At 39.4% G+C, this 11252-nt stretch overlaps 1 protein-coding gene across 1 annotated transcript; it reads right to left on the reverse strand.

The window, feature by feature from the left end:
- Positions 1-2686: 2686 nt before the first annotated feature.
- On the reverse strand, positions 2687-8674 carry ABRA (actin binding Rho activating protein). The gene is made up of 2 exons (XM_077268121.1): positions 7910-8674; positions 2687-4535 (listed from the first exon to the last, which is right to left on the reverse strand). The coding sequence occupies exons 1-2, from the start codon at positions 8608-8610 to the stop codon at positions 4055-4057; spliced, it is 1182 nt and encodes a 393-aa protein (XP_077124236.1). The 5' UTR covers positions 8611-8674; the 3' UTR covers positions 2687-4054.
- Positions 8675-11252: the final 2578 nt, after the last annotated feature.

Raw genomic sequence — 11252 nt, forward strand, 5'->3', positions numbered from 1 at the left:
TCCCATAGCCTCCCCATGCCCAGCCAAACATCCCATTCACATGTAAAAAGCAAAAGAACACCACACACTCGCCCCAGTCCCATTCCCCGACACTTTGCTTCTGTTCCTGTCTCCGGTGCGCTGACTCTCCGCATTACAGGCTGACGTGATGACATTACGTCATTGTGTCGGCTGTTTTACAAGCTGATTGGTGAAGGAAGTGGCTGGAGGTCCCTCCTCCAGCAATGAAGGCGGCGCAGATGGAAACAGCGGGCGGGTGTGGGATAGCACATTGCGGCCCGTGGGCCACTGTTTTACAGCCTTTGAGCTGTCTCAATTTGCAGGCCAGACTGAGACAGCCAGAGGGCTGGATGATGCCCACGGGCCTCACTTTGCCCAGGTCTGCCTTAGACTGATGGGACTGATCACTTAATAGTGATGAATGAACATGCTGGAATAAGGCGTTATCCAAGCATGCTCGGGTTCAAATCCCACCTAGAACAACATCTGCAAGAAGTTTGTATGTTCTCCCCATGTTTGCGTGGGTTTCCTCCCACGTTCTAAATACATACCGATCTGGAATTTATACTGTGAATCCCAATGGGGACAGTGCCGATGTCTGTAAAGTGCTGTGGCATTAATGGCGCTAGATAAGGGAGGAAAATAAATCCTAGCAAGCTTATGTCCTCTTCAAGAAGCTGGACCTGGATTCATGTAGAAACTTATTTTTCATTAACGAAGTCCATGAATCAAAGAATTTGGATATTGTGAAAGTCTGAGAAGTCTTAACAAACTACTGGTTCTTATTCTGGGAAAGCATGCGCCATTGATTAAAATAATTTACTTGCATTTGTGTTATGTTCCATGCAGCTGAAATGTACAGCAAGCAAACTAAAAATGCCTCGTAGGAAATAAAAGCTGGCTGAACATACTTTTATAGCTGTCTGCAAAGCCTAGATGGTTGTGGGCCCAACTCCCCCCTTACGAGTGCATGTTCGGCAAAGCATTCATGTAGTTTCCATGGGGAAGAGGAGAGTGAGCTGCTCCAGGAACGCCCTTATTATCTTTAATCCAAATCAAAGATTAGAGATTAAAACGTAAATCCAAAGAAAGAATGGCCCAAGCTCAATGAATGTATATTAAAATTTCTTCAATGATTTACTCCACAATATTTAAAACAGGTCCAGCAAATCCATACCGTCAACGCGTTTCTGGCAGCAAGTGCCCTTACTCATGGTGTATGGAAAAGAGGAAAGCTGTGGAATTAAATTACCTTTCGGTTCCAATTAACACATGGCTGGGCTACTTGGTAAACGCCTATATGTTAATTGGAAGCGAAAGTTTCAATTTAATAGTGTTCCATGAATACCAGAAACGCGTTGGTGTGGATTTTCAGAATTTGTTGAGTCGGACAATTCTGTATTTGGGTTTACACAGCGCTCTAGAAAAGTGGCAAAAGTGCAGTACATGGGTGGACTGATTTATTTTATATTAAATTTACATCTAGCACACAATCGGTATAACAATAGAATCGAATCATGAGCCCACCCAGTAGTATTGGAACTCAGGCCACGTTCACACGGTCAGTATTTTACACCAGTATTAGTAAGACAAAACCAGGAGTGGGTGATAAATGCAGAAGTGGTGACGTGTTTCTATTATACTTTTCCTCTGATTGTTCCACTCCTGGTTTTGTCTTACAAACACTGATGTAAAATACTGACCAAATACTGCTAGTGTGGAACTTGGCCGTAGAGGAAACCTCAATATGATGAAATAACCGTTTTTAATATTTATATTGGAGAAATATGCTTAAGATAATGTAAATAGGAACCAAAAATTCATTAAAAATTCACAGAAAAAGCACAAAATATTCAGAAACACACAAAGCATATCTAAACATTAAATCCTTTACCTTTGCTCCTCTGACGTCATCTGTTGGGGGAAAGTTCATAGGTTCTCTTGCGGTATGAAACCGGCGGATGACATTTTTCCGGTATGAGTGGGCCCTCTATGGTAGCGATTCCATCTTATTTTTTTGGTCAAGGGTTTTTAAAGACCAACCAGCCTTTTTACGAAGTTTCAATAGAGGATATCCCCAAACGCGTGGAAACCTTGAATTGTCACAGAACAGTCGTAATCTCGAACTACAGAATAATTACAATTATTTCCTAGAGCTGATGTTTGCATGTTTGCCGCCTCTACAGAGGCAATATTCATTTTTTGACTACAGCAATAAAAAGAAAAAAAATCTGCTGAGAGCGAGGTCAGGAGCGCCTCGCCCCTTAATAAATGTTTAAATAAACCCGCACGGTAATAAGGCCGTTTGTCACTACTTTAAGGCTTAAGATAATAACACAATGACACCAACTGATATAAATAATTTATTAAGGTATAAAATACTATAACAAATGTTAAACGCATTAATAAATAATGCAAAATAAATGTTCTTTCGGATTATTCTACAACGCTGTACACCGAAGACTTCACAGCAGTGAGAATAAAGTAAGACCTGACGAAGCAAAGCTGATAAATTGTGAAGAATGGTGCACTGCTAGCTCTAGAAAAGTAGGAGAAACCCTTGTGTGTTCGTATTTCGAAGCTCTGTTAAGGCAGGGGCATCAATTCCAATTTATTGGGGTTCTGATAGATGATGCTCCACTTTTATGCATCTTACATGTTTTTTTTTCCTTTTTCATATTTTGTTGTAAAGCAGTCATACAAATATCTCATTAAATTTGCATGTACCAATGACTCCTATGGACTACAATGGTGTCTGATATCTACAAAAAGTCTATGTGACTCCAGCCTAGAAGACAAACATATCACAGGAAAATCTGCCTGCAGATGGTATGAGCCCTTCACACCATACAAGTACTAAACAGAAGATAAGAATAATTTCTAGCTTCATACAGTTACCCACTAATTATTAAAAGGGTATTCCCATCTCCAAGATCCTATCCCAATATGTAGTAGGTGTAGTAGTAGTAATAATATAATGGAAAACCTCCAATTAGAAATGTAGTATAGTTCTTCTGATTCGCTATGTCCCTTATCCATGGTTACGACCAGTAAACGCTAACAAAATGTCACTATATGTGTGGTTGTAACCATGGAAACCTATGCTACTGCAATGCCCTACACATGGGGTAAGGGACATAGCGAATCAGAAGAACTGTACTACATTTCTAATTGGAGATATTTGCTAGTATTATTATATCTACTCTACTACATTTTGGGAGATGGGAACACCCCTTGAAACGGGTTCAAAACTCACAAAAAAAAAAAAAAAAAAAAGAGAATCTTATGTTGTCCCAGCCCTCGCAGAATCTGCACTAGGTCTTATGCTGTCTGTAATTTTGGGCTAATTTAAAGAGGTTGCTCAGGGTTAGCAAAACTGTTGTTTTTTTTTTTTTGTTTTGTTTTTTACAGGAACAGGATCACTGTTGTCCATGGACTCCGGTGTTCTAACTCAATGATCTACCATGTCAGACACAAGTGTGGTGTTGTTTCTTGAAGAAAGATAACAAATTTTTGTTTTCGTTTAATTCTGTACTCTTTATATTAAAGGGATTGTCAACTACAATTATTTTATATTAAAAATTGAGCGCAGCATTGTGTACATTTTTTGTTTTTTAATTAAAATACTAACTGGACACCAGTAGTGTTGCCTGTGTCCCCTGCTAGCCTTCTTGCTGTCTCTTCCGGAAAAAAATCAGCAGCAGTCTCCTAACTGTCGGTTGGACAGAACATGACCGCTGCAGCCAATCAAAAGCTGCAGCAGGGATGTGATATTTACCACGAAAAAGGGAAGTGAAGAGGCCAACTAGAGACAAGGGAAAGACTGCAAGGGGGCAGCAGGCGTCCATTAAGTTTTTTTTTTAAATAACCTTGGACTACTGATTTAATTGTGCCAACTGTTGCCTATTCTTTTTTTCCTGATGGCACATAAGTATGCGCCCTGTGCAGGGGATGAGCTATGCCTGTAAAATGGTCACCATAATGTAAAATGCTATTTTTTTCATATATACAACTATCTACGAGGAAACGTTCATACCCTGATTTGGAATCTTGGCTACAGTAAGGTTATTATCACGTGATCATCTCTGCCTTGCCACAACATTTCCCCTGGGAAATCCACCATTCCATGTTTTCTGGCCCTCAGCAGGATTCCCACCACCTTATCGGAAATCCGTACGTATCTATCAAACAGTTCTCCAAAGGTGACACGGACCTTCCCGTCTTTCCCTGGTTTGGCCATTGTAGAAATGATGAAGCAGAGGTCTTTCATCTCCCGATGTATGTGTGCTTCTGCCCTCATGGCCCTCTCGGCAGTCTTGGTTCCCTCCTTTGGACGCCCGTAGCCATCTTCACCCTTCTGTAGTCGTTTGGACATTGCAAAATCATGGTCAAAGTCATCACTGAAAGGATTCAGCTTCTGGTTGAGGACATGTTCTCCAGACCACTTCTCCCATTTTCCTTTGATGTTATTGACGGGGCTGTTTCGTTTATAGGCTTTGTTGATGTTCTGGAGTTCTCCTACAGCCTTGTTACTCCTGTAGTTTAAGAAAAGTAATATATATATTTTTATTAACTATTTTCCTATTTGGATAAATACCGATATACGTCTTCCATTCAGCACAACACACATACTGTAACACCAACTGTTTCCCCTCAGGATTATTGGGTAGGTCTTTGACGCAAGGTCCATTACAGGAATGTTATGTGCAAAGTGTTTGAGTTTTATGGTTTAATACCCAACTAATCTATTACATACCGCCTGAGACAGGTGTGACCTAATGGATGAAGGAAAACAACTGTTAAGGGTATTTTCTCAGCTCAGGCATTTATGGCATGTAGAGGGTTGTTCCAAGTTTGGAAATTTTCTCCTACCCATAGGAGAGGGAATAACTATCTGATCTCTGGGGTTCCAATCACTGGGACTCTGGCCAATCCTAAGAACCGCGATCAGTGTTCATCACAGTTCATTCTCAATGGGACCACAGGAGATAGCTGGGCGCTGCGCTCAGCTGGTGTTCGGCACTCCCATTAAGAATGAATGTAGCCCAGGTTTTCATGCTTGACCTCCATTATATTCACACATGGCTCTTCAAAGCACCGTTCTCCAATGTCAGCGGTCGGATATCCAGTGATCAGGATGCTATCCCCATGCTATGAATAGGGGAAACTTACAAACTTAATGCAAACCCTTTGAGTTGGACGGTTCCAACTCAGTTAGAGGTATTACCATTCAGAATGGAGGGGGTCTGTATAACCGGCCCAGATAGGATTATAACCACGTCAATGGTCTCCAACTAGAAACAAATGGTTGCTCAAAAAACAACAACTAAGAAATCCAGAAAATAACCCAATCCAAAAAGTATAGATGATTCGGTCTCCCTTCCATACAGTGCATCTTTTGAGTGTCCATACCATTAGGGTTGGTGATCTCTTCAATATGGAAGGGTGACGTTCTTGTGCAACCACTTTGTTCACACAGAGTGATGAGCAAACGTGCTCAGATAAGGTGTTATCCGCCATGCTCGGGTGCTAACCGAGTGTCTACGGCGTGCTTGAATAATATGTTCGACAGCCTCAACACATACAGGGATTCCCTAACAGGAAATCCCTACATTTGTTGTGGGTGCCAAGCAGCCACGTGGACTCGAACATATTTTTCGAGCACGCAGAAGACACTCTGTTAGCACCCGAGCATGGCAGATAACACCTTATCCGAGCACATTCGCTCATCACTAGACATACACCCCATGGCCGGTCTTGATGACATGTTCACAGTATATACCATAAATGTCTGATAGGTGGGGAGATCGGTGGGATCCCCAACCTGTGTTTCGCCCAGTGAACTGACAACAGGATCCAGGCTAGGATTGGATGATGAGGTGGCCATATCTCGTGGCAGAACAGTTTCTTGGAAACTCATTTCTTCCAATAGCTTATGATCCAGAAGCGTTGGCCCCACTTATTAGAATTTTATGGAATATGGCTTCATTTTGAAATAAACATCTTATCTTTTTTTTGACGTGACGATAATTAATAGTGTATCGTAATAACACTGGTTAAAATATTCCTATCATTTTGTGCCTCCAAATGAGAAATCCTCCTGGAAACATAACGGCTATATGTCTGAGTATCTGCACATAACAAAGATGTGAACATATAACTAGACCATAGTAGCAAAATCTCTAAATTAAGAACTTCATGTCTTTACGTAAACTAATATAGTTCTCCATTCCTGTCCTCCAGAAAATCAATAAAATCTCTATACCAAGTGGTATGTGCGGTGAGACACGTAACCATACATTTCTTCTGTATTGTTTCTATTGTAAAGGGAATAATAAGGATTAATCCAGAATTAAAGACTAATTCAGGCGGATTATTCCCTGTAAACAATGGACTTTTTGAAATCTTATCTACAGTAGATGATTAAATGTTTTAATAGCAAAAGCTTTACCAAAAAGTGACTGTAATGTAAATCATGCTTTTGTGTATTTTAAGAATTTACTGGGAATATTACATTTTTATAACTTTTTAACCCTTGCACTTGACGCTGCTCTCGTATAACTCAGTAATACAATGCTGCCGTCTTCTGTTTCTGTGATTCTGCCCTCACTATTTTTCTTTGCAGATTACATGGTATATATCACTGCAGACTATATTAAGCCCCTGGTCCGCACCTGCCCTGGGTCTCAGAATAGATTGTGCAATGCTCCTGATGGTGTACAGCTCCTTATTTCAGCATTGGATTCAGCATGCTGCAATGTTTTTCCAGTTGAGACTAAAAAGTAATTAAACTTTACATTTTTTTAAATTATTTTGTCCAGCATGGAAAGTTATGAAACTTTGTAAATCAATTTATTTAAGGGATTTGTCTTCATTCTTGAAATAAAATTCCATGTAAGTGGTTCCCAAACCCCTGCTTTTTCCTGTCTATTTGCCTTCAGCTGCATAAATATCAGAACATGCTCATTTGGAGTACAGCTGATGGCAGTGAAAGGGTCGGGACGCACCAGAGATGAGCAAATAAATTCAAGTGGAATTTAATTCTATTGGAATTTTACCTAAATTCGCATTCACCAAAATTGGGATTTTTTTTTCAATTTGTTTCAGCAATATGGTGGTACTGGTCACTGATCACTGTTTTTCTGAGCCATAATTGGATGTTAAAAGGTTAAAAAATAGTTATTTCAATGTAGCTAAAGACAGACCAGGAAAGAGCTGGGGATTGGAAGCCTCCTACGTGCAATTTGTTTTTACATCAATGAAGACAAATCCACTAATAAAGTGATTTTGAAAGTTTTATAACTTTCTATGCTGGACAATTTTTTTAAGAAAAAAATAAAAGTTTAGTTATTCTTTTAACACTGCAACAGATATACAGAGGCACGGAACTGTAGCATATCCGTACCACTTGAACTTGTCTTGAAATTTGTGATCTGTCACACAAACATTTTTGGAGACCAAGCACGTGGGACACAAACCACAAGGCCTCCATCCCTTTGACGTCCTTATGGGCAGCCACCTCCTCCTCGGTCCAGACCTTTTAACTTTCCAAGTATTTTCTAGTTAGAATGCTGGCAGCAACATCATAAAATGGCTAATATATACACTGCTCACTTAGGACCTATGTTTTTAAGAACATAATATAATGTCTCCTGAGGTGGCCATGGGAGCTTGTGGCTTTTTCATGTGAAATCTAAGTGAGTTCTTGGCTAAGGTTTCTCAAACCTACAATAGGCAAATATGGGGATAATCAGGGTCAGGGCTCAATTCTGTGACCACTATGTTAATAAAAAATATTTTTTTAATTTTAAGACCTACAGAAAAAAAAGCCCTGATTGGTGCCATGCACATTTGTATGACACATAACATGCTATATATAAAATAGTAATATAATTGTGAAATTACTTACAATGAAGAAGTTGCCCGTTTAATCATGGCTGTGTCTTCCTTTTTCTCTTCTGTAAGGTCCTTCTTCTTTTCCAAGTCTGTCTTTGTATCTCCCTCATTTTCTCCATAGCCGCTGTCTTCAGTTTCCAGACTTTCACTGCGAAATTCAGCAAGTTTTGGTAAAGACCTTGACTCTTCTTGTGGCTCTTCACCAACATTTTCCATATGCTTCCAGCCTTTTGTGAGTTGTGAGACCAGATTAGAGCACTTCCTTCTCCTTGTTGGAGACACTTGACCTTGCAGTAGCTTGTCCATCATTGAATCATCATATTTGCTATGTATTTGTGTGCAGGGTTCTTTCTCATACCTTTCAGTCAACGAGCCAATGTCCATTCCTCTTTCTTGAGCTTTGCTTGAAAAACTTTTGGTGACGACTTTAGTTTTTATGTGCATCTCTGCGACATCTTCTGAGGAACATGTGACGTCTTTTTTGGGTTCAGTTACAATTGTAGATTTGGGATTCTCCTCCAAAGTGGATTTGAGATTTTCTGAAATCTCTCCATCACCTGGATTCCAACCTGAAGGTTCTTGAGATTGCTTTGTTGAGTGCTCTGATGCCCATTGCTGCCAACCTCTAGTTAAGCTGGAGACCAAAGCTGCTGTTTTAATCTTTCTGACCACTCTTTGGACAGGCTTCATGGTTTTGGTTTCGTTGGGAGCCATTATAATGTCCTAATGTCTTCTTTTTGAAGTTGTCGAAGAAGCAACTCATTAATTCACACTCTCGGTTCATATGTAACAATGAGGTGAAGAGCAGCCGGGCTTTTAAATAGGCTGGATGCTAAGGTCTTGGAAAATATTTCAAGCATTCATGACCAAGAGATGGCTGCAGTGACACTGTTACTTTTTACAGAGTGGAGGATTACGTTTCATCACAGTGGTAGATGGAAATCACAGATGGTATGCAAGGGATTCATATTGTGTATTCGGTAGCGTTGACCTTTAAGATTTACTATTGTATTTCTGTATTTGACTGAATATCTTAATTTTCCTTAAGTATTACCATTGGTGCTTTATACTGTCAAAAAATAATATTATTTGGAATAGGAGGACCCATTTAGAATTGTTTTTCATTAATAAAATCCCAATTCCAAAAATGTTGTGACTCAGTGTAAATATAAGGAAAACAAGAATGTAATAATTGGGAAATCTCTTGTAGCCATTATATTCCGAACAGCACATAGGACACCGATCAGAAGGTGAAAGACATTTTTCCATTTAATTTGAACAGAGCTAAAATAATACTTCAAGATTGCCTCCATGCTCATCATAATAACTCCAAAGTACTTTACTTCTTCAACCTTGCTAGAAGTGACAACGTGACTGCCCAGAAAAGTAATTTCAGTTTAGAGGTGAGCAGAGTTGACAGGAGAAAACATGGCAGGATCAACAAAGATCAAAGCAGTTGTCTCCTGCCTATCCAACATATCCTATACGAAATGTTAGCCGATTCTATAACTAGACAACCCAGTGAGTGTCCACCAAGAGAAGTTCTTGTACAATATGCCTACAACTGTGAACATTTGGTTTTCTTTTTATTATGAAGCAAACAACAAGTAGGACAAAACAACAGAAAACTTCAGTGTGCATAAATATTCACCCTCCTAAAGGCAGTACTTTGTAGAGCCTCTTTTTGTGGCAATTACAGCTGGAAGTCGTTTTGGCCATTTACCCTGTCCCTGCTGCTGAAAAACATCCCCACAGCATGATGCTGCCACCACCATGTTTCAATGTGGGTATGGTGTTCTTGGGGTGATTAGCTGGGTTGGTTTGGCGCCAGACATAGCATTTACCTTGGTAGTCAAAAAGTTCAATTTTGGCCTCATCTGACCACAGCACCTTCCTCCATACATTTGAGGAGTCTCCCACATGTCTTTTGGCAAACTCAAAGCGAGCCTTACAATTTTTGTGTGTAAGTAAAGTCTTTTTTTATGTGAAATCTTCCATATGGACAGATACTGCCGCCTCTGCTTGGGAACTCTGCAGCTCCTTTAAGGTTACCTTTGGTCTCTGTGCTGCCTCTCTGATTAATTCCCTTCTTGCCGGGGTGAGAGTTTTGTTGGGTGGCCCTCTCTTGGCACTTTTGTTGTGGTACCATGTTCTTTCCATTTGATGATAATTCTAGTTGATGGTGCTCCGGGATATTTTTTTTTATAACCCAACCCTGACTTGTTCTTCTCAACAACTTTGTCCCTGACTTGTTTGGAGATCTCCTTGGTCTTCATGGTGTTGTTTGGTTAGTGGTGCCTCTTACTTATCCCCTTTACCCCAAAGACTGTTTTCACCTTCCTGATCAGGCCAATTTTTTCAATTCTGACCACTGTCACTTTTTGAGGTCATAACTCTGGAAATCTGCAATTGATCCTACTGATTCTGAGAAGGTTTTTTCAAGACATATTGCACTTCATGTTAATGGTAACATTTCCTTGTGAAAAAATAGGAAATTTGGCAAAAATTTAGAAAATTTTGCAATTTTCAAAATTTTTATTTTTCTGTCCTGAAATCAGTCATGTCACACAAAATAGTTAATAAATAATATTTCCCACATGTTTACTGTACATCAGCACAATTTTTGAAACATAATTTTATTTTGTTAGGAAGTTATAAGGGTTAAAGGTTGACTAGAGATTTCTCATTTTTACAACAAAATTTACAAAACCAAATGTGATGTGTTTCCTAAAAAATAAAGTGTCTTTGTGGGGCCTATATGACAAAATACTCAAAAATGCCACCATTCTAAAAACTGTACCCCTCAAGGTCCCCAAAACCACATTGAAAATGTTTTTTAACCCTTCAGGTACTTCATAGGAATTAATAGAATGTGGAAGGAAAAAATAAACATTTAACTTTTTTCCCCTAAAATTTTCTTTTAGATTCATTTTTTTTTAACTTTCACAAGAATAACAGGAGAAAATGGACCATACAATTGGTTGTGTACTTTTTCCTGAGCATTACAATACACCATATGTGGGGGAAAACTACTGTTTGGGAGCAGGGCAGGGATTAGAAGGGAACGAGTGCCATTTGACTTTTTGAACGCAAAATTTGCTGGCATAATTAGCGGATGCCATGTCGTGTTTGAAGAGCCCCTGATTTGCCTAAGCAGTGTAAACCTCCCACAAGTGACACCATTTTGGAAACTAGATCCCCCAGGCAAGTTATCTTGATGTGTATTGAGCACATTAAAACCCCATGTGCTTCACAGAGGTTTATAACATTGAGCTGTGAAAATAAAAAAAAACATCACATTTTCTCACAAATGATTTTAGCTGCAAATTTTGCATTTTCATAAGGTTAACAGGAAA

This window comes from Ranitomeya variabilis, chromosome 6 (assembly GCF_051348905.1).
Source record: "Ranitomeya variabilis isolate aRanVar5 chromosome 6, aRanVar5.hap1, whole genome shotgun sequence".
Taxonomy (NCBI): Eukaryota; Metazoa; Chordata; class Amphibia; order Anura; family Dendrobatidae; genus Ranitomeya; species Ranitomeya variabilis.

Bases quoted from the DNA above. Each gene is read 5' to 3' on its own strand.
- ABRA (XM_077268121.1), bottom strand. From the start codon at position 8,610: ATGGCTCCCAACGAAACCAAAACCATGAAGCCTGTCCAAAGAGTGGTC. The intron at 4,536-7,909 runs GTAAGTAATTTC...CTTAAACTACAG, and splicing joins AAACGGGCAACTTCTTCATT to GAGTAACAAGGCTGTAGGAG.